Consider the following 24,698-nt stretch of genomic DNA (forward strand, 5'->3'; position numbering starts at 1 on the left):
TATTGGAACTTTGGAATGGCGGGAGCTCCATTGAAGACAATGGAGTGCTCTGGGCTTTTAAAGGCTGGTAGAAGCCCCGAGCATCAACATTCCAATGTTTGTTCACAGCTCTTGCTGTGAACAAAGGCTTCACGGAGCCCGAGGGGATTTCAACACCCTCGGGCTCCATGAGGCCTTTATTTTACAAATTAGAACATTCTCACCTCTAGGGGCAGAATGTTCTATTAGCCTTAGAGCCCTCTGTAGTGGGCTCTATCGGCCATCATAGGCCTCGTGATATTTAGAATGTTTACCTTTTATTTTAAGAATAATTAGTCAGCATTGCCGGGGCATGGCTTGCGCGCCGGCTGGAGAGGACGGACTTCCCGTAAGCTCCGCTCAAGACGAAAACGCGGATGCCATGAGGTCCTTTCCTGTCGTTTTTCGAGCGGCTTTTCTGGACTCCAGTGACGTCGGAAGCTGGGCAGAGCATGTAGAGGCAATTGTGCAGTGTCCCTTAGCGGTGGAACAGCGGTTATACGTCCCGGTAATTTGTACTGTCTCCTCAACTCGGACGGCCGCCATTTTGTTTTCCGATACCGCGAATGTCTCCCTGCACCTGTTTGGAAGCGGCGTTTCCTCTTGCATACTCCTGGTACCTTTGAAGGACGACTTTGCAATGGCTTTTACTGCTTTAAGTGGACTTCAATACGTTTTAAGTGCCTAATGTATTATGTTTCTAGAAGTCTGCTGTTACTACAGTCTCTCTGAAGAGATATGGCCGCCATTTTAGGATTCCTACAAGTGCTGTGCTCTGCTTCTTTTTGAATGTCCTCAGGTACATGTTTTTTTGGGAAACCCTACATAAGCTTACTTGACCTCACTTTTCAATTGTGCTCTTGTCCCCTGCCTCCCATGACTTCCAGTTCTTTACTTCCAGATTGGATATCTTCTCTTCTGCGGTTTGGAGAAACCACGTCCGCCATTTTAAGACTTGCTAAGTTGGGTCTTCATTTTGCCTCTACTTGCTCCCTTTGGCAACAGGTTCTTTAAAGTGACTTTGCCTCTATGTAATACCCCCTTATAATCGTGCTTGCTTTAATAGATGCTCCATTTCTGTGCTGTGTTTTTTTTTTATCAACACAGTATTGATGGTGTCCTTTTGCTACTATCAATCCAGTGAGGTTATCAGCACTCAAGGGTAGTGCGTTTTCTGGCTCCTCCTTCTTGTCGCTCTATTTTAAACCACGCTCTGTGTGCCCCTCTTCCTGCTCAAGCATCTCTAAGCCAGTTCATTGGACCCTGCTGTTCTCTGTTGGTGCCTACCTACTTCATACACGCTTGCAAATAATTCCATCTCTCTTAAATTGTCTCAAACTGGAACCAAACCTAAGAGGCTTAAGAATGACCCGCCGTCTCCTATCGCATCTTCCTCTAATCCTGTTTTAGACTCCATTCTTGAAGAGGTGCGTGGTCTCCAACCTTTTATGTCCGCTACTAATGCAAAACTACAAATTGAAGAACGCTGGGTTGTTATGGAGGGCAAGGTTTTGAGTCTGGAACAGCGTGTGAGCGATATTCAAGATGTCTCAACTAAAATTCCATTGTTGGAACAGGAGATCCTCAAACTCAAACTCCACACCGAGGATTTGGAAAATCGTAATCGTAGGAACAACCTACGCGTCTATGTTGTTCCGGAAAATTTGGAGGGTGCAGACATGGTGTCCTTTATACGGAAATTTCTTCAGGAACTTTTAGATCTTCAACCTGCTTCGCACCCTCTTAACATCCAAAGAGCCCATCGTCTTGGACGGATCAATTCCAACTCCTCCAAACCACGGGGCATCATCATGCTATTCCTCGAATTCACAGAGTTAATGTCTGTCCTGAAAGCAGCCAGAATCAAACGTCGTCTCCAGTGGTCTGGTCACAACATCTTTATTTCACAGGATCTTTCATCGGCCACGAATGCACGGCGCAAAGAATTCCTGAATCTTCGACCTTTAATGCGACAACTCAACATTCAATATGGAATCCTGCATCCCTGCTTCTGCAATATCACACATAATGGCCGTACCAGATCCTATGACGATCCGCAAAAACTCCACGATTATCTTCTGAGTGTCTCTCCTTCCAATATGGACACTGCTCACTAGTTGTTTTCTATCCTTCCTATCGTTCACTGTTGTTCTTCTATTCTTCCTGACCTCTTTTGCTTCTTCTCTTTTACTCTGGATCTGCTTCTTGAGGTTTTGATCTCACATCCTTGTGTTTTTCCTTTATGTATATGTCTTGCTCCTTGGTAGCTCATGGTCGGGCTCTCTCTCTGGCACATCTTCGCCTCAGATATTTTGGTTGCTCTCTTCTTTTCCGTTCAGGCCTTTGTGCCTTGATCTGTTTACTTTTTATCTCTCTGTCCTCCTCTACTTTTTCTCTTTCTTTCTTCTTCTTTTCTCTCTCTTTGTTTGGTTTATTTGCTTCTCTTTCCAGTTTCATTGCTATTTTATTCCTGAGCGATCTCTACTTCTATTTTTGATCTTCATACTGTCATTTCTTATATCCATGGCTTTCTTTGGTCTTGATATTGTGAGTGTTTTGGGAATCCCCTTTTTCAAGTACTTACGTATTTTCTGTCTCCCCTTTTGTAGTGATCTCTTTGCCATGTGTCTGTTCCACTTGTCGCCCATCCTCCCCTCCCGCCATCATGTGTAACTTTGTCTCGTGGAATGTGCGAGGTCTTGGTCATCCTGTCAAGCATCAAAAGGTACTGTCTCATTTATCTAAATTTCATTCACAGGTGGTTTTCCTTCAAGAAACGCATTGTTCTGATGTTGAATCCCTTAAGCTTAAAAGACAATGGGTGGGTCAGGTTGTGTTTTCGCCTGCTATTAAAAAAATAAGGAGGGGTTTCTATTTTATTTCATAAAGCTTTAAATGTTCAAATTGTTTCTTCTAGTAATGATGATGAAGGACGTTGAGCAATGGCTAAGGTTGTCATTCAAAACAAGACGATGGTACTGCTTAATATATATGGTCCAGTCCGCCCTGATCCAAAATTTTGGAAAGATACAAAAGTTCTGATTTCGTCCATAGATTGCCCCGATTTTATTGTTGCTGGTGATTTTAATCAATGGTTAGACCCTTTTTCAGATAGATTATCCTCCTGTAAATTTCAACCCGACAAAACCCATAAGAGTTTTCAATCTGCCATTGCTTCTCGTCCTTTACATGATTCTTGGAAAATGTGCAACCCAGATTTGCTTGAATATACTTTTTTTTCTAATGTTCACCATACTCGTTCGAGAATTGATTATATTATGGTTAGCAAGTCTCTTTTGCCCTCCATTCAAAAGTCCGTCATTGGCTCTATTTTTATTTGCGATCATGCTCCAGTGTATACTACCCTAGATCTCTCCCTTATTTCCTCTAAATTCAGTCGCTGGAAATTTAATTATTTTCTTTTATCTGATGCCATTTTTATGAAAGAGAGTGTGACATTTTTCAATGAGTTTTTCTCCTTTAATAATCCTTTGGACACCTCCATTCCCATTACTTGGGATGCTTTCAAGGCTTCTTTTAGAGCATTTACTATTTCCCATGTTTCTAAGAAAAAGAAACTTAATAGACAAAAATATGACGACCAGCTAAAAAAGATCAAAAGTCTTGGACATTCTTATTTTCCCTCTAAATCCTCCTCTGCCCTTCAGGACCTAATCCTAGCCAAAACTGACCTTAACAAAATTATCACCAATGAAGCTTGTCACACCCTTCTCAAAATTAAATCTAAATTCCATGGAGGCCAAAAGAAAGCAGGGAAAATGTTGGCAAATTATTTAAAAATAAAATCTGAACGTAAATCTGTTGGCCCTATCTTTAATGAATCTTTAAACAAATCAGTTACTTCTGATGAAGATATTGCCAAAGTGTTTCATAATTATTACCAGGCCCTATACTCAGATGATACACATCCCTCTGAAGCGGATTTATCGACATTTTTTGAGGGCCTCCCAGCTCCCCCTTCCCTTCCGATGGATTTTGCTCTATTGGAACGGGAAATTACTCTCCAGGAAATTACTGCAGCCATTTACTGTCTTGAAAAATTTAAAGCCCCTGGCCCTGATGGTCTACCTGTTGAGTTTTATTCTTCCTTTCACTCTTTTTTTGCTCCTAAACTCCTTCAATTATTTAATTCTTTTATCTCAGATGCCAAAGCCTCTGGATACTTTTTGGATGCTCTCATTGTCATTATTCCCAAACCTGACAAAGACCACTCACAATGTAAAAACTACCGGCCTATATCTTTACTTAATTATGATTGTAACATTTTTGCTAAAATCCTTGCCTCTCGCCTAGATTCTATTATTTCCCGTTTAATTGAAACAGACCAAGTGGGTTTTGTGAAGGGTAGACTTGCTGCTGATAATGCTCGCCTGTTTTCCAATGTCATTGGGCATGCTAAATCTGTTAAAGCCCCATTGGCAGCCCTCTCCCTGGATGCTGAAAAAGCTTTTGTTCGTATTAATTGGCAATACATGTTACGTACCCTCAAATGGTTTGGTTTTGGTCCTTCTTTCATATCCTTGGTTCAACTTCTTAATTCCTCCCCTCGTGCCAGTATTTTTGTTAATAACCAATTCTCTAGATTTTTTTTCTTGAACAGAGGCACAAGACAAGGTTGTCCCCTTTCCCCCTGTTATTTATTTTATGTCTTGAGCCTTTTTTAGAACGTATTCGTTCCAACTCTAGTATTACTGGCCTTACGCTCTCCTCTACTGAAATTAAATTGTCTGCCTATGCAGATGATGTCCTGATATATATGTCCAATCCTACATCCTCCCTTCCACATTTTTTAAAGGAGGTTAGTCTGTACTCTTCCATATCAGGTTATAAGCTTAATTTATCTAAAACGGAAGTTCTACCCCTTAATCCAATCTGTCTCCAGTACATGTTTAATAATACTGATTTTGCATGGTGTCCCTCCAAAATTAAATACCTTGGTATATGGTTCTCTTCTTCCCTAAAAGACACCCTCAAATTAACCTTTGATTCTTTAACTAATAAAATTCAATCCCTTTTTCAAATTTGGTTCCCCTTATTCCTCTCCTGGTGGGGTAGATTGGATACCATCAAAATGATGATTACCCCACATGTCCTCTATACTGTTTCCATGCTCCCTTTCAAAATTCCTAAATCCTATTTTGCACAAATTAATTCTCTTTGGATAACATTTTTGTGGAATAACAAACATCCACGTATTGCATTGCACAAGTTAATTCGACCTAAACAAGAAGGTGGTGTTTGTTTTCCTGATTTTAAATCATACCACTCTGCCTTCTTGATCAAACAGTCCTTTTCCTTGGCTTATGACTTTATGGACACTCCTGTGCCTAAGTGGGTTCTCCTAGAACGCTCTCTTCTCAAAGATTTCTCATTCCAACATATAGTCTTTATGTCAAATTGCTCTTTTTTATCCAAATATCCCATTTTGAAATATTCCCAATTTCTACTACAAACTGTTTTTTCTTCTACTTTGACACCTCTTCAATGTTTGTTGTCCTCTGTGGTGTGGTACAACAAATTCCTTAGATACAAAGGTAAATCATTTTATTTTAAACACTGGAAAGAAAAGGGTATCCTATTTGTACATCAGTTTTTTTGTTGGTTCATCCTTGATTTCCTTCCCAGCATTGCAAAATGTATTTCATTTGCCTTCATCGTTTATCACTGAATATACCATTATTGCTTCTGCCATTCAATCTCCCTTGTCTTTCCTCTCCGCATCTGTTTCTTTTTCTTCCTTCACCCCCACCACTCCACTTTACGCTTTATTTTCTACTCAAATTCCTAAAGCTGCACTTGTATATTCAATTTTGTTATCTAATGTTTCCGGACGTTCTAATTCAAATGTAGAGATTGCTTGGGAGTCTGATCTTGATGTCTCCCTATCTGTTGTAGTGTGGGATCGTTTATGGCCCAAAATTTTTTAAGTATCTGTTGCTGCACGTATTACGCAATCTTTATTCTTTATATATCATAGAGTGGTTATTACCCCGTTTAGCATCCATAAGTTCTCTCAAGTTTCCTCTCCATTATGTTGGTCCTGTTCCAAGGAACCTGGTACTCTTAAACATCAACTATACGAACGTTCCCCTGTTTTATCATTCTGGACTGAAGTATGGAATATCTGCATGCCAATGTTTTCTTTTTGCTCTCCATTATCCCTCCTGAATGTGTTTTTAGGTTCCTTATCTGATGATTAGGTGTGAGCGGGAAATCCGTTACGCTCGCGGATTTTGCGGATTTTTGGGAAATCCGAAATCCGCGAATTTTGCGGATTTCCCGCAAAATCCGCAAAAAAAAATCCGCGAACGTAACGGGTTCAAAAGTTGAACCCCCACTCATGCAACTATTTTACAATGGCGCCAGCAAGCTGCCAGCGCCATTGTAAAATAGTTACAAAGTTAGCTTGCACAGGAACCACTAGATAAAACGAAGCAGGTGCTGCTTTATTTTATCTCAGTGCTTCCTGTGCAAGCTAACCTTGTAACTATTTTACAACGGCGCTGGCAGCTTGCTGGCGCCATTGTAAAATAGTTGCATGGCTGGGCACAGGTCAGGTCTGCAGCTCACTCAAGGGACCCCTGCGCCCTTCGGGGCGATTGCATAGTAACACACACATGGTCGCTCGAACTAGTTGATGCTCAAATTCAGTGACTCATTCATTAGCCCAAAAACAATCGTGAGCGTCGTCGAGGCTGGACAAGTGTGCCTTCTTCCCAAATCTACTGTGGAAAATCAGCTGTGATGCTGGATAGGCTTTGCATCCTTGACTTTCACAAGCGCAATACCCGAGCTTCTTTCTCTTTATCTGCTGAACTGATCTTTCTCTGACCTTTTATTCACACAAGAGGCACATACCCTACTGGGCACATTGTGTTCGCACGGGTTTCTGCAAGTTCGCACGCGTTTCGTACAATTTCGCAATTTGCGAAATTGTACAAAACCCTCCCGAACTTGCAGAAACCCGTGCGAACATAAAAAAAAAATCCGCAAATTCGCGGGAATTCGCGGATTTTGCAGATTGCGAGTTCGCAAATCCGCAAAATTCGCGAACGCGAGATTCGCAAAATTCGCCCATACCTACTGATGATATTGATATTGTATCTTCTTCTGCTAAGTTATTGGACCTGTTTATCGCTCTTGCATTTAAAGTTATTTTAGCATGTTGGAAGGATAACTCTAAGCTTTCTGTCCACACTTGGTGGAACTTTATATGTGATGAACACAGAATATCTATTGCATCCTCCACCTCTGTCCCTTTAAAAATCAAATCTGATTTACTTTGGCTTCCCTTCACCTCCTACCTTTCTTCCAATTCTCCTCCCTTATTACGTGCTATTAATCCCACGTAGTAAATCTTGCTTTTCTTCTTCTTTTCTTTTTTCCTTTTTACTCTCCTCTCTCTTTTCTTCTCTTTTCTTCCTTCCTTATCTTCTCTTTCAATATTCTTTTTCCCTTCCTCCTCAAGCACTTTTTTATGAATATTTATGTCATTTAATTATTGTTTTCCATTGTACTTTTTACTGCTTCTTTATGACATGCTATTTGTATTAATTTTCAAATGCTTAATAAAAATTTCCTGAAAAAAAAAAATTATTCAGCATTGCCACCTTTGGGTATGCCAAATATGCGCAACTATCTTTGAATGATTTTTCTTAAAACTAAAATTTGAAAAGTTGAATAAGGCCACCATGCATGCACCCGCCTTTTAAGTAGAAATATTCAAAGTGGGCAAAATAGACTTTCTTTTCTTTTGTTTAAAAAAATAGTTTTTAGACGGCTGCAGCACTTGCACACACTTACGTGGGGTTAGTTAATTCTGAAACAGCGTATGTTGCCTAAAGAAAATTTACTTTATAGATGGCGCTACATAAATATAGAACTCTGTACACAGTAAATAACCTTTGAATGATATTTAGCCACCGGAATTGGAAGACACTTTAGATGTGTAAGTCAAACTTTGTAAGAGTAATGAGACAGTAATTGTAAAACAAAAAGAGCAATAAAAAAATATTACCAATAAAGCCCTCCATAAAACAAGAGGTACATAAAGGAATAGAAAAGAGGTGGTGAAGAAGTCCAAGAATTCCAAAAAGTTTATTTTTGCTTGATATTAGAGGAAACAATGAGTTAGCATCACAGGCTTGAGAATTGAGATCTATTTTTCTAGAATAGGGCAACTGTCAAGCTACTTCTGCAGGTCCATCAATGTTATCCCTCATTCTCATTGAATTGTTTTTGGAGCAACAGTGCATTAACTGTATTGTGTGTCCCATCTGCAAAACCTGAATTGTCTCTTGGTGATGTCTCTAATTTGGTTTATACATTTGACCAGTGCTCATTTTAGGCACATTGAAATAATTAAATTGTTTGCTTTGATTCAAACACATGAACAATAGATAGTTGCCCCCGATTCATTAGCCCAATAAGCTAATTTACCTAGCAAAGGCAATGGCCTGGAGTAGAAGATGAGAAATATTGTTTATTTTATGTGGTAGACACTACAAACTGCACAGGTCCTAAGAGATATTAGTGTTGGATGTCAACCTTTCAAAACGTAGTCGCACTTGGTTTATCTACATTGGAAAGAGGAAAACACAAGTTGTCAATACCTGTATGTGAGTTTGCGACTCACAAGTTGCACATAATTTTCTGGAACATGCCATTTATCCCAATAGACGTTTGGATTGACCAGTAAAAAACCTATGGGCCTGATTCACAATAGTAAATGTACCCTTGTATATGGTGATTTTCAAATTTAGAATTACATAAATACATTTCACATAATTAGAATTGCATTTCACATATTTTTAATATTTTAGCCATTGAGATTTAACATAAAATGCCCCAAATCATAGAATATTCAATGACATGTGGAAGGTGGGATGAGAATCCCAGTTTACAGGCTCCAAATTGTGTCATTACCTCTTTAACTTTTTAATAAGCTGGCGAAACAATGTTATATACTACTTTGTGTCATGGGGGGAGAAAAGTGAACATTTCCCTGTATATCTGGAGATGATAAATTTGCACAACTCTAAAATAATGTACAGTGGATTCTATTCTAGTTAGCAGCATGCCCTGTTTAGGGTTGTGAGATAAACAACGCAGGGAAATGCTTTGCATGCCTTTATAATGCAATTTTTATCCCGCATTTATTCAGAACACATATGCTTTTACAATTTATGCCATTACCACAAAATGTTTATGTATATTTATATTTACAAAAAATATGTATTTGTGGGGGGAAAGTCCCCAAACTTCCCAACATATCTGAAATGAGTGGTAAAGGCATGCGTTGTAAAGGCATATACGTGGTAAAAACGTGTGGTGAAAAATGCGAGGTAAAGGCACAATGTGGTAAAATCCTCGTTGTAAAGGCTGCTTCCCCTTTTCAGATCACGTCTACAGCCAGCTTCTGCTGTCTGCTACTTGTAACAGACCTATTGTACCTAATATGAATTTAGAGAGTGCTTCATGCCCTTCGGCTCACAATTCAATGTCTTTCCTCCCTATCTTATCACTGTATCAGAAGATGGTTATCTTAGGCACAGTTTTAAATAATTCCAAGATGGCTGCCTGTGTATGTGTGTGTGTGTGTGTGTGTGTGTGTGTGTGTGTATGCGAGCGCATGTGTGTGTATGAATGTTCATGTGCAGCAACCTTCTTGCAATGGTTTACCTTTTGTTTTAAGAATAATCAATCATTCAGCAATTCCACCTTTGCGTACACACAAATGTGCGCCAGATATAGTTCGATGATTTTTCTTCAAACAAAAGAAAAAACATCTGAAGATGGCCACCATGCATGCACATGCATTTTAAGTTAAATTACCCAAAGGTGTCAGCCATCTATGTATGTGCCCACATGGACATGTTGTTTCTTTTGTTTTAAAAAATAGTTCAAATAAGGCTGCATCATTTGCACGCTCATGCATGGTGGCCATCTTTATGTTTTTTATTTTTTTTTAACCATTTGAAGATGGCAGCCATGCACAAAGTATTGGTTTTGCCAATGCTTTATTGCTTAAGTTACAGATTTGTTTTACAATTACACTCAGAAAAATCAAATGCAATCAAGGGAGGAGAGTGGTACGTGGAACCACTGTATGCTGGAGACTGTTTCTAACGACCTATGGTGTGTTCTTCTTTTGTTGTGTAAGATTTACTACCCAAAAGAAAGACAGCTAAGACCCATGTACTCTCGTGTATGTTTGCAAATGTTTGAATGAATGGCTTATATTTCCGTGCCATAGACTGTAAACTTGCTAATATGTTAATAGTAACTTTCAATAAGTGGTTTGCTTATGTGATAAGAAGTGCTAGTCATCCAAGAACAATGTGGTGATATGGCAGTTTAACTATGCACTATATTATATATAGATTCTGTGCGATGTGTTACAATTATCGATGGAATGGTGAAGAAGTAAAGACAAGAACATAGGAAATGCTAGCATACGAATACTATCCTTTTGATTATTTTTAAACGGGCCTACCCTCAACAAATTGATATAATACTTCCCTCGCAAAATAGATCCGCATTTCTTGCCTGTACCATATGTTTTCACTCAGAAAATGCTGGAGGGGCATTATAAACATTGTTTAGGCACAGAAAAAGCAACATGTAATAACCGTCTCTCATTAAAAACACAGTGATATCCAGCCAGACAGTTTTCTATGCTGAGGCACCACATGAACTGAAGGTAATAAAACAAAATTATAGTTTTATGTCTGAAACGAGGTCAGACGATTTTGAAAACTACTGTATAATTACAGGAAAACACCCCTTCTCTCTGTATTGTACGTTCTTGGAAAAGCCCAGGTAAATTATTGGCAGGAACTTTCTTAAGGGGTGTCTTAGCGTGCGTGTAAGGTGGAAAAAAACATGTGTATAAAACAGAAGCCTTACCAATGCAAGTTTGTTTGGTTGGAGTCCTTTGGAAACCTGAATGGCATTTGCAATAATAGGAACCAGGTGAATTCACGCAGTCTCCATTGGTGCACGGGTTGGAGGCGCACTCATCAACATCTGTTAGCAGAAAGAAGATGACGAGATATGTCAATGAAGAATTTTGTAAAGGATGAAAATGAAACAGAGGAACAGCTGCCTTGCATAGCTTCAGGACATATTTTATGGGGCACATACTACGATGGAGGCACGCGCTATAGTTCAAACTTCACCATTCCATGAAGAGGCCATCAAGGGAGCATGTAACAGTGAGTGACTGACAAACACACAAATGCACAGACGCACACACACACACATATCATCACATTCCAAAGATAGTGCATTTGCCACAACATGCCACCCTCATCTTGGCATTCCTGTGCAAGCTGGTAGAAGGATTGGAGACCTCTGCGGCGATTAATCACTATTAAAAATTAGCAGCGAGATGGCCAGTGAGCGAAAGCACAGAGAGCATGAAACTACAAGGACCATAATGCCTCACGGAAGTGGCACATCCGATACACAAACGTTTGGTAGGGACATGCGCTTTCAGGTTCGAACAACACAATTAAATTAGGAGTATGCCGGCAAAGTGAGGGTGAGGTTTAAGATTACAAAATGTAATCCCAGAGAGAAGCACCCTCTGATTTCGGGGCTTATACAATGCACCAGCACCCAGAGGCTATTGAAAACGATGGAAGTTGAAATATTTAAAAACAGCATGACGTAGCATAACAAAATAAAATGACATGAAATAGCATAACAAGACATGAAATGTGAGGACCTAACACGACAGAGCACAATCACAGAATCAGAGTCTTTTGTGAGCATCAGTACAGCATTTTTCCATCTCCTTGCCTCACTGTGGCTAGTCACTTCTGGGCGGGGATGTAATGGTAGAAGGGGCTACCAGGTATCAAACTACTGTGGGTATCTCCCTGCCAATGACCGAGGCACATTCCTGAAACTATCATGAACTTAGCCAGATACACACTGAAGGGCTGACGGGCATGCCACTGGCATGCAGTGTGCAAGGCATGCAAATCGCATTGCAGTTGGGCAATTAGGAAGTGAGCTAAGTGACATGCCACAATACGTATTTTTCCGGTAATATTTCAGTTACAATAGTCAATTTAATGACTGAATAGTTTACAAAAGTGAAAAGAGGTACTTGAGAAATTTCGCCATTTCTCACCCATCACCACAGTGTGGGACAAAAACTTTTAAATCTGCATTCTCAAGATAGCCCAATATCTCTGCGTGACAAGCCTGGGGCAGACTCTATTCAGCCTTATTAGTGATCTCACAAACTAGCAATAGATCCATTTATTCCAATACATTAATTTTAGCAACGACCTTGCACCTCGATTTCCTGGTCATATGAGCAATATGTGTCCTTATCTAATGAAGCCCTACTATAGGTTAAACAAATATCACATCCATGTTTCTCCTTTAGATAATCCTGGCTAATCTCCATTCCTGCAAGAAAATCTATGTAACAACGTTTTCCTAATTTATCAGGAGGGAGCATAAGAGTTAGAAATGGGGGTCTCTAGTTGGCAGAGGTAGGTACCTTTGTCCAAATAGGGAGCATTGCTTCTAGTCAGGGTAAGGGGAATACACTTCTAAAATAACCCCTGCTCACCCCCTTGGTAGCTTGGCACAAGCAGACAGGCTTATTTTAGAGGCAGTGTGTAAAGCATTTGTGAACACATACAGTAATACAGTGAAAACACTACAAATGAACACCACACCAGTTTAGAAAAATAAGCAATCTTTATCTAAACCAAAACAAGACCAAACGTAAAAAATCCACAATTCAGTAATAAAAATATGACTTTCAGATGGTAGAAATAGTTCAGTTCAAAGCAAACTGCAGATGAAACAACTTTCACACAAAGTACCTGGCAAGCGTCACACAAACAAACAAAACGGGCCCCAGGGAAGGTGATCCATTGGTTCCTTACACTCAGGGAAGGGGTTGCGTTGGTTCCTTGATCTGGGGGAGGTGATGCGTTGGTTCCTTACTGCTGCACAGGGGAGGTGATGCGTCAGTTCCTTACCGGAGAAGAGGTGATGCATCGGTTTCTTACTGTGTGGAGAGGTGATGCATCAGTTTCTTACTGCTTCCCAATGATGCGACAAACGTGGTGCCTCGATACGATGCGACAATCCAGGATGATGCATGGATTCTTCCAGCTCCCAGCAGAAAACAGTCTCTAGAGGTCCAAAACAACAGCAAGCACCTCTTTGCAGGTCAGCACTCCAAGCAAGGAAGTTCAGGGAAGCTGGTGGTGACGTCTTTGTGTCCCTGAGACTTCAGAACTGGAGGCAAGCTCAGTTCTTGGAGATCTTCCTCAAGCAGGGGCACAGCAAACAGCAAAGTCCTTTTCCATTTTCTTGGCAGAAAGTAGCCACTGCAGGCCAACCCCAGACAGCAAACAGCACCGGGGTAGTATTCCTCCTCAGTTTCTCCAGGCTGTTCTCCTTGGCAAACGTTCCTCTTGATTTCCCAGAAGTGATCAAAAAGTCTGGGATCTGGGCCTCTCTTTTTATACCCAAAAATCCTTTGTTCGCTGAAAGCAGAGAGTGTCTGTACCCAGCTCAACCCAGTTCTGTGGGGATTTTTGAAAGTCCACAACAACCTCCATTGTCAGTGTGAGCCCTGGCTCCAGACACACCACAGGGGGGCGGAGCCGTCATTGGGGAAGGCAGGCACAGCCCTATTCAGGTGAAGGTGCTACTCCTCCCACCACTCCAAATGCAGACCAGGCCCATTCAGCCCAGCCCTGACTCATCAGACTTCTGGAGCCGCTGCCCCTCTCCAACCCCAGTCATTTAAAAAGCCAGACATGCAATACACAAACTTAGCAGAGGCACACTAGATGGTTAGGCAAGAAAATACCTACTTTCTTAAAGTTTTATTTTCAAACACAGAATATAAAAATCACCCTCACTAAAAGATGCACTTTAACATTCTGAGTTCAGGCATACTAAACTTTACTTTTCCATCTTGTTCCTAGGGTCAGTTATGTTTATACGATGTGATAGAAAAACTCCCCATTCTGTTCTATGGGAACAGATAGCCTTGCAATAGTGAAAAACGAAATTGGCAGTGTTTCACTATCAGGACATGCCACACACATCAGGGCATGTCCTACCTTTCACATACAATGCACCCTGCCAAGAGGGGTACCTTGGGCCTACCGTGGGGGTGACTGATATGTAGAAAAGTGAAGGTTTAGGGACTGGCAAGTGTGTGCACTTGCCAAGTCGACATGGCAGACCCAGAATGCATAAAGGCTCTGCAATGACAGGCCTGAGTCACATTTCACAAGCTGCTTCTGTGGCTGGCACACTCAGTGCTGCAAGCCCACCAGCAGCATTTGATTCACAGGCCCTGGGCACACATAGTGCACTGTACTAGGGTCGGACTAGAATACCAAATAGCCAATCATGGAAACACTAATCCATTACACAATTGACACTTATAAGCAGTGGTAAAGTACCCAGAGCCATAACACCACCACCAACAGGTCAGAAAAAATACAGGAGGAAGGCAAAAAGTTCTGGGATGACCCTGCAAAAAGGTCCAAGTCTAACAATAAGTAACTAACATCGAGCCTTCTTTGAACGGGTCAATGAACAAGCATTTGCAATGCAATAAGTCTTGCAATTACGTGAGTTTGAGCTATTGGCATTGTAATTAACAATGTCTTTTATTTTGTGTTTTGATTTTTACAGTTTAGATAAAAGACATTGTCATTTACAGCCAAAGCACGAGTGCCGCAATTGTAAGCAAAGTAAATAAAGAGAAGAAAATTACCGGTACATGCTTTTTTCTCTCTTTGTTTACTTTGTTTACAATTGCCGCTTTAACTGTAAACATCTTAAGTTAAAGCCTGGTGCCTCGATTGCATCAAAAGTAAAGAAATCTAAAAACATTTTTTCTATTTCTTTACTGTTAAAGCAATCACAGCCCCAGCGCTTTGGCTTAAGATGTTTACAATTAAAACGCAAGTGTGACAATTTCAACCACAGTAAATAAAGTTTTTTTTTTAATTTGCAATGTAATGTGAGACATATGGTATTGGAAATAACTGGCTCCCATTGTCCCGGCTGCAAGCAAAGCATGTCATACCTACAGTAGTAAAAACTCAATAAAGAAATTAGTTGCTTACAGACTTAAAAAGACATACCGTGAAACAACCACGGTAAAAGGGCCAGTAACCATGGGAGGTTACAAATGAAGACAAGGCCGTACTAAGGAGGGACTAACAAGCCAATTACTGAATCAGAAGCCAGCATTTACGAAGAACAAAGACACAAGTCAATAGAAAACGTGGGTGGAGAGTGGGCGGGGCTTCTCGTCCATACTCTACTACAGCAAGACTCGCAGAGTAGAGCATGCGCGTTGACTCAGGCTCGACCTAAAAATGAAGAACTTGAAATGCAGTGGCCTGTAGAACATTGTCCAAAATGTTGAAAATTAAAGTGTTTATTTTATAAACAAGCACTGGCAAAGCCAATAGTTCGTGCCTTTACAAGAGCTACTGGTTTTGCAATGTGCTTAGCCATGCTCTACACCAGCATGGGTGTGGTTCAGCATGGGTAAAAGTTAGGGGTGTAGAGAAGCGTAGAATGGAGTGGCACAGAGTGGAGTACAGTGTTGTAGAGTAGTGAGGAGGAGTGGGGGGGGCATTAAGTGGAGGGTCATAGAGTAAAGTGGTGTGGCATAGAATGTTGAATAGTGGGGTGCCATAGAATGCTGTAGAGTGTGGTGATAGAGTGGTGTAGAGTGGAGTGGAGTACAGTGGAGTAATGTGTCAGAGTGGATTGGAATAGAGTGTCATAGAGTGGAGCAGTGTAGAGTCTCATGGAGTTTCAGAGTGGAGCGAAGTTATAGAGTGGCATAGAGGTGTAAAGTGAAGTGTCATAGAATGGAGGGGTGTATCCTGCAGTGGAGTAAAGTGTCATGGAGTGGACTAAAGTGTAGAGTGAAGGAGGGTAGATTGTTGCAGAGTGAAATACAGGGCCCGATACACAGAACTAACTTAAGACAAAATCCTAAACTTATTATCATTTTGGTATTCGAAGAAGGCACTTACTCATGTTGGTATTCACCGAAGTTAGGAGTCCTAACTTTAGGACTGGGATTAGGATTAGGATTGTCGTGGAGTGGCGCAACAGAGTGGAGCACAAGGCGTGGAAAGGCATACAGTGAAGTAAAGTGGCACAAAATAGAGTGGCATAGAGGGGAGTTGAGGCATAGAGTGGAGTACAGTGTCCTAGATTTAAGTGGCAAAGAGTAGTGTAGAGTGTCGTATAATGGAGTGGCATAGAGTGGTTTAGTGTTAGAGTGGAGTACAGTGTCAGAGTGGAGTGATGTAGAGTGATGAGGAGAGTAGAGTCGTGAAGTGGTTTAGGGTAGGGTCGAGCAAAGTGTCAGAGTGGAGTATTCTTAATTGGAGCAAAGTGCTGTGGAGGGGACTAGAGTGGCGTAGCATAGAGTGGAGTAGGTGTCAGAGTGGACTAGCACTGCATGAAGAGGAGTGGAGTGGCACAGAGTGTCTTAGAGTGGCATGAAGTGATGTAAAGTGGAGTGTTGTAGGGTGCCGTAGAAAGGAGTTGAGTGGCCTAGAGTGAATTGGCGCAGTGTCGTAGAGTAGCATAGAGTGGTGTTGAATGAAATAGAGTGCAGTCTTGTAATGTGGAATGCCATGGAGTGGAGGAGTGTGTCAGAGTGGAGGAGAGCAGCGTGAAGTGGAGTAGAGTGTTGCAGAGTGAGGTGGCAAAGAGTGGAGTGGCATAGGGTGGAGTGGCATAGAGTGTTGCAGAGTGGAGGGGCATAGAGTGGCACAGAGTGGAGTAAAGTGTCAGAGTGCTGTGGTGTAGAGTGGAGAATGCATGGTGTGTAGTGCACTGGCTTTACAGACAACACATTTTCAGCTGAAATGACCATTACATTTGTACAGAAATACAGTTTTACTGGTAAATCTACATAGCGCACAAACGATAAAGAGTAGAAATGGCATCACATATTTTACATTTTTTTAAATCATTTTAAAATACTTGTTTCCAGCGTGCTTCAGGGTCACAAAAAATGTGCTTCATTTGTGCTTTCCTAATTCTGATTTATTCAGAAAAAAAGCTGTTCCTTTCACACCTCAGACAACAAAATCTGAAATTTGACCTCCGTCTTTGAATGCACAGTAAATGTGAAAAAATAAGAACAAAACGTAAAGCCATGTTTACAGAACGTGAGCATTTGTGGAAAAATACAAGGAGCGATCGTAATAAAAATCAAGCAAATGTGAGTTACAAACCACAAAGCCAATGGTAAGCAAGGGACGGAGTACATTCTAAGGTCAGCTTTATGAATGTCCCCAAGATGTTTTTAGCAACCAGTTAGCTGCACTGCTTGGTAGGCTTTGACCTAAAAAAGTGAATAACTGGGATGTTTTTGATCTCTGCGTTCTGATTGACATCAAAGACAACTCAAGCTATGCTCTTGTTGTCTATTTGTGTCAAGTATAGCCCCTCAGTAAAGTGCTCATTGTCTACTTGATATGATTCGGAACCAAACAGTGAAAACATCCCCGTTATTCACTGTTAGCTATCTATAATTCAATATACCGTTCGGGCAAACCTTTAAAACAGATGGTCTCGGCTAGAAATGATACACAGAATTTGATCAGTAAAGAGTGGCATGGTAAGATGTTTTTTGTAATAAAAAAAATGTAAGGCATCAGAAAAAAAAGAATTTGCTTGAAAGGTTTTATGCTGTGAAGAGACAAATTGACAAACACAGAAAATAATAGAAAGTAATACAAAGTTAACTATATGTGTCATACACGTACAGAGCAGCCATTTGATTGTCATCCTCCGCAACATACATCACACAGAACACATCACTCCAGCGTTGAAGGCCCTTCACTGGGTACCAAGAAAGTAAAAAAATCCACTTTGAAGCTCTGGCTCTTCAGTGTAAATCCTTGGCAAGGGACTTCTGTCATGTCATGTCATGTCATGTCTATATAGCGCTCGACTCACCGGGAGGCATCTCGGCGCTTCACTCGGAGTACTCCAATAAAAGGACCAACCCAGGGAAAGAGGGACCTAGTATAGGAAGGCTTTTAACATTTTCCTAAAGGTTAGATAGGATGGAATGCCTCGTAAATAAGCAGGGAGGCTGTTCCAATACTTGGGGGCCAAAAAGGAAAAGGCCATGCCCCCAGTTCTCTGCAGCCTAATGCGGGGCACTTGGAGAAGTTGCAGTGAACAGGATCTCAAAGAGCGGTTCGGGGTATACTTTTTTAATTTCCTTTGCAGGTACAAGGGACCCAGTCCCTGGAGAGCACGATAAGTCAGGCAACAGATTTAAAAAAAAGCCCTCTGTTTAATAGGAAGCCAATGCAGCTTTCTCAACAAGGGGCGAGACGGTGAACCTGAGGGCATGTTCAGGACCATCATGGCTGCCGTATTTTGAACAACCTGGAGCTTTTTTAGGACTTCTAATGGCTCAACATTGACTTGGTGACTCCCCGCGCTTACCCACTGGAGGCTGAACCAGTTCTCAGTCCCAGCATGTTCTGTTCTGTTCTCCACCTGTCCGGAAATGGAACTACTAGCCAGACGTGCACACTAATCACAGACGAATAGACAACCAGTAAAGAGGAGGGCTGTCCCTAGTGTTATAAGAAACGTACGCAAGGGTAGTAAAACTGCTAAGTGATGATGCCTAATCAGGACACTGTATAGTGTAGTTCCTATATTCCCAATAGGCTCTGCGCTTTGGAATAAAATATCCTATAGATTTGACGTAGGACTTAGGTCGACTAGGTCTCTATCGAATATATTAGTCCTAATTGTGAGTGCCAGCTAGCTCAGAGGTCACTAGAAACTTTCTCTAATAAACAAGAAGGGATTAGTTTCTGACAACCGCATAAACATGACAACTTTGTTTCTCCAAGAATAAATGTATCTTCAGAGTCGTGGAAACAATAGATAGATATTTTACTCAGTCAATCGTGCATGCTTCGTTTCATCAGAGGTGCAGAGAAATAGAGAGATGGGCATTTTCAATAACAGGATTTATTGAACAGTCTTCTTTCTCATGCAAAAGAAATGAACTGCTACAATCATAATACTGGTTGCAAAGTATAATGCGTACGGTAAAAAGAGCATTATAAAATAATACTGTAAAAGCATTGTATGGTTCCTAGATCATAGATAAATACATACATAAATAACAAAGGCTAAAAAGTACTCAACTGGTGCTTCTAAAATACGCCTCTCCAATGTACCTAACCTAAGTCTAGTACGAGGGAAGAAGTAAGTGAGGTGTAGCATAGGTTTAGTTTTTCTTTGCCAAGAATCTATCCAAGATTTCTCTTAGGGTCTAATCAGCTCCGTACCTTGGTTTTAGAATGAAGGAGGCCTGGTATCTCTGTCTCGGGACTCGATTTCCCAACACCCCGCAAGGGAAGCTTGGAAACACTAGAGCTGGATTCTCAGCGAGAGAAAGGACAGCTTCTCGATCAGTGCGTCAGCAGGAGGGTCGGCTTCCTTCGGCACTTGCTGTAGCGAGCTGCATCTGGCAAGTAGCTAGTCGAGCTGCTCCGAACCACCGTGTGTTTGCTGGGGCAAGTGTAGGTATATTTGTACCTTGAAAGTGCCTAGTTTGACGTAAAGTCGGACATAATAACGTCATGAAAGAACCTCAAGGGAATGGTAGTTCTTTGAAAACTCCATGATTTCTAGAACAAATCAATAAGCAAGCACGGGGATATCACTGACTGCTGAAACAGAGTTTTCCAAGAAATCGTTGTGGCTTTTTGGAACAAGTGGAAGTAGCCATGCCTGTATTTGGACTGGATGGATTATGTCTGAATATGGGCATGATTTCAATGCCTATATAAGGGCAATGTGAATTATACCTATATAAGGGCATGAATCTGTAAATTACCGTTGGATTCTAAAATGCTACACAACAACTATAATGTGAGGTGCCCTCCTTGTAATGAAAGGGGCTTCATGGGGGCTGCTATTGCAGTGAAGTCAACTGTTCAAAGGACTTCTTGGCAGCACCAGGATACTATACACAGGACAGCACTAGCATTTTGAACACTAAAATACTTCACATGAGCTGGAAATAACACTCTTTAAGAGCACTGAAAGAATATAAATGAGGCTGTACCTTCCCATCTCAAACGAATTTAAGTCTTTCAGATACGACAGTATCGGCGACCAGCAGCACAGACGATGGCTATCATCCTTCCCATGTCAAAACAAGTTGTCGATGTGAGAGTGAAAGCGCGCATGGCACGCGTTCTACTCAAACGCCTCGAGCGCAGCAAGAGATGTTCGTGCGCGTGCACACCGCCTGTCCGGGCGTGTGCCATCTCCTGTCCCCCTTCGCTGGCAAAAGCTAAGACTATAGCTCTCACCAAGGAAAGCAGCCCATGCGCAGTGTCGCTAGGCGAGACATTAAAAATACATGAGTTTGCTTTAACAAAATGCATGAATCAAGTACTGTTGAAACTGCACCAGATATTGCAAACAATTCGAGAGACACTAAATATAACTGCACACAAGTTAATTAGCTTCTTCTAGCCAATTAGATAAACTACAGGTGTCCATGAGAGAAATCAATACACTAAGTATTTAATAATTATCACTGGCTATGCAGGATGGTTTAGTTGATTGTGACATTATGTCAGTATTTTGTGTTATGTCCTACTGCCAAAATGCGCTCTCGTGCCAATGTATTTGATGAAACGCCAATAAATAAAAAGTGAAGGCTTGGAATGGCTGTAGTGGCACTTGTTCCTTTGGACAAACCGATAGGTGAGGCTCACAACTGGAGAAATCCCCTGACTACTTGGAGACTTTCTGTGTATGAGGTATTTTGAATGAGTGAGCGACTGAATGAAAAAATATTAAATGAGTGGATGAATTAATGCATAAGTGTAAGGATTAGTGTCAGAATACAAGTATGATGAGGAATTAAGTACTTAAACGCACCAGTCAATGAAGAGGCAGATGTAATTATAAACCAAACTATTGGCTCGACCAATGCTTTTAAGGTCTGGCGTAGAGACAACTTTAACCAACCTCATTCCTCCCAAAGAATTCATAATAAAATACATACATAAACATATATTCAGTGGCTTTGGATCACCCCTCATCATCTACTAGCCAGTGAGCATCAGTCACATGTTGCTTCAAGCCCACCACAGCATACAGCATGGACAATGGGTTAACCCAGTCCATGCACTTGCATGATCAAATACAGCATTTTGCCCGATCACATGTGCATGATGTCTGACAAGGAGTGCACTCCATTGCCAGGTCTGGTCTGCTGGGCTTCTTCCTTATTTTTTAATTTTTTATTTGTTTGCCTTTTTTACATATTGCATATTAATGCCCAAAAATGCAAACTTGAATGAATGATTGATTTGTTAAAAAAAGGTTCATAAAGCACAACAGTTACCCACCCGTGGTGTCCTGGCAAGTTTGATCACTTTACAGAGAAAGGTGGTGGCGTACAATCATTGTGTAAATTACTATGTCTTGAATAGTATTCTGAAAGTCATATGAACTTCAGTTAATCTTAGGGAGTGAGGGAGCACATTTCAGGGTTTGGCCTTAATGAACTTACAGATATGCCTGCCATTCTATGATGATATGGTCTCTGGATGGAAAGAAGATTGGCAGAGGAAGAGCAAAAGACCTAAGAGGTGGAATGTTGTAAGGAAATGTTTTGAGTGCACGTAGATCCTTGATCATGTAAGTTCCAATGGCAAAGCGAAGAGCACTTAAAATATACCTTTTCTGAATGTTACGTGAAGGCAAATTGATTAGATGTTGGGAAATGTGGAAATATATTTTAGGTTGAATAGGAGATGAGCTGTTGTGTTTTGAGTTGTTCAAAGATGAGCCATTTGGTTCCAAATTAAACTCTTTATAACTGAATTGCAATAGTATAGTCTGGCTATAAAGGTACACTGACTGACCATTTTCCTTAGGTCAAGAGAAATACAAGGTAGACTTTTTTGAACACATTTTAGTTAAACATTTCTAGTAGAGATAATTCTGGAAATGTGATCATGGAATGAGAATGTAGTGTCCAAGATTACACCAAAGGTTTTGGCACAAAACTAGAATCTTAGTCTTGGAAGCATTCAGCCTTAGCAAGTTGTTATTCATCCATGAAGAGATCTGAAGTGTGGGACTCAATGCAGAGCCCTGAGGAACACCCTGCATATTACTTCTGCACTGTGACTGAAATGGTGGAGCTTGTGATTAGTTGGCTAGAATGGGAGTGAACCAATTAGGTGCAAGTCCCCTCATCACAGTCTGGCAGAGGCGGAGATGTAGGATTTAATGGAAAAATGTATCAAACACCACCGATAAGTCTAAGAGGATTAAGAAGGATGAGTTACCTGCATCTAAAGATGTAAGCAGTTCAGCAATTATTCCCAAGAGAATGGATTTTTACTTCTTTTAAAGCCATCATAAACAGGGGGGTGGAGGATTTTGATGGCAATGTGTGGATTTATTTCCAGGGATTGATAAGTGTACTGCTTCTACAATATAGGTGTTAAAGAGCGTTACATTATTATATATGACATTTTTTCAATGAGGGACAAGTAGATGTATGTTTTAGGTCAAGTACATTAGGCTGTAATTTGAACCAAGGGTGGTAGGCCTGGAATATCAAATCTTGAATATCAACAGAGCACTTACCTTTCAATATTGTGTCACTCAATATTGTTGGGGATATATTCTGTCCTATTGATAGTCGGAATACAATATTCCCAGCTACAATCAAACCAAGGATGTTTATAGGAAGTAACCCTGATCAATTAAGTTAAAGAGGGGAAGCAAGAGTCAGGAAGGGAGAACAGTATTACTAAATGATCTGACTATACTATGGGAAGAATTCTGCAAATTAAATTGAGTCTATGGGAAGCTAAAAGCAGATCAATGCCAAACCTATTGGCTTTGTCAAAGCTTGTTTCTTACTGTGAGCATGGGGGTGCCACTGATGTACAATTTCTTCAGTGTGATTTATTAGTGTCTAAATTCCGGCAGTCAACATTTATAAAACTCTTAGGGCCAGATGTAGGTCGGTCGGTAACAGCCAAAAATCGGTATTTTCGGCCGTTACTGATCGGAAAATAGGTGATAGGTATGTAGTGGGCATTATTTACCGAATCGGTAAAATTACCGATTCGGTAATTTTACCGATTCAGTAAAATAAGAAATCGGTAAATTTACCGAATGGCAGCCACCCAGATGTAGGTGGGACTCTTCAGAGTCCCAGAGGCCTTACCGAATCAGTATTTTACCATCAAATCCAATTTGATGGTAAAATACCGATTTCGATGTGCATGCACATGTGTGCATGCACACCTATGCCATGTGACAGGCAGACCTGCCCTTAGGGCATGTATGCCTGCCACATGGCACCCGAGCCTGTTTTGGGGGTGCCAGAGGGTGTCAAAGTGACACCCCCTGCACCCTTGTGAAAATCGGTATTTACCGATTCGGTAAATACCGAATCCGTAATGCCCATTCAATCCTATGGGCTTCAAAGCCCATAGGAATGAATGGGCATTACCGATTCAGTATTTACCGAATCGGTAAATACCGAAATCATCCGATTCGGTATTCCAGCACATCTGGAATACCTACATGTCCACCCCATAGATTTACCGATTTTTAATTACCGAATCGGTAAAATTCGGTAATTAAAAATTGGTAAATCTATTTCACCTACATCTGGCCCTTAGTGCTGAAGGATCAATTATAACAGATTCAGAAAAGCATTGCATTTAAGTGCAAACGTCTGCTCTTGTCTTCTTTATTTTTCCTTCCTTCAGTAGATATATTATAAAAAAATCTGGAAATCCAGAACATGGGGAATAGTTGCTTTAAGCTGTACAACTAATCCTGAAGGATACAAACAAACCTATGAAAGCTATGGCTTTCAACTTTTGCACTTAAGTGGTCTGCTTTGTGATCGTTATGAGTTTACGGATTCCTTGAAAGTTGACTTCTAAAAAATGCACTCACACGAGGACTAACATAGATTAAAATTCTATTAAAATTATGTTTGTATCGTTTTTTCAGTTCATGTCAGTTGTGAGTCCTGATAAGAACCTTTTAGTGTGAAGGGTTTGAAATGTTTTGATGTATTCTCAGCCGAAAGTACAGGATATTAATCAGTGATGGAATGTCGGTGGATGGTATTGGATAATGATAAGGACACTCTTTTGTGCTGAATCAGCCCATTCAGGATGAATTTAATTGGTAGTAGTAGTGGAAGAAAAATAATATTTCCTCTTGGCCATTGCAATTCAGAACTGTTTGATTTATGTTGTATGTTGGTATGTATTGATTTGTATTTGTTTTTGTATTTTGTTTTGTGTGGGTGGGTAACAAAGTATTGCACTGAATAATGATTAGATGTTTGCATTGTATGTTATGTGAATATCAGTGTGTTATGTACAAATGAGTATATTGCTAAAATTGTTGTAAAGAAAAAAGTAGAAGAAATTAGAAACTGCTCACTCTTATTAAATAATTAAATATAGTGGCCATGAATAAACATTAAGGGTTGTAGTGTCATAGTTAGTGTTGGATGATTGTTTGTTTGTTTGAATTTATAGTGGCCTAGCCTTGCTGACTGTTTAAGGGCCCAT

General features: G+C 40.6%; 1 protein-coding gene across 1 annotated transcript in view; it reads right to left on the bottom strand.

The window, feature by feature from the left end:
- FBN2 (fibrillin 2) overlaps positions 1–24,698 on the bottom strand; it is a 1,183,434-nt gene that overhangs the window by 382,512 nt on the left and 776,224 nt on the right. Inside the window, exon 12 of the mRNA XM_086961117.1 lies at positions 10,948–11,067. Within this exon, the coding sequence (XP_086817243.1) occupies positions 10,948–11,067 (120 nt within the window). The remainder of the gene's footprint in view (positions 1–10,947; positions 11,068–24,698) is intronic.

The sequence above is a fragment of the Lissotriton vulgaris genome, chromosome 3_1 (genome assembly GCF_964263255.1).
Source record: "Lissotriton vulgaris chromosome 3_1, aLisVul1.2, whole genome shotgun sequence".
NCBI classification, from domain to species: Eukaryota; Metazoa; Chordata; class Amphibia; order Caudata; family Salamandridae; genus Lissotriton; species Lissotriton vulgaris.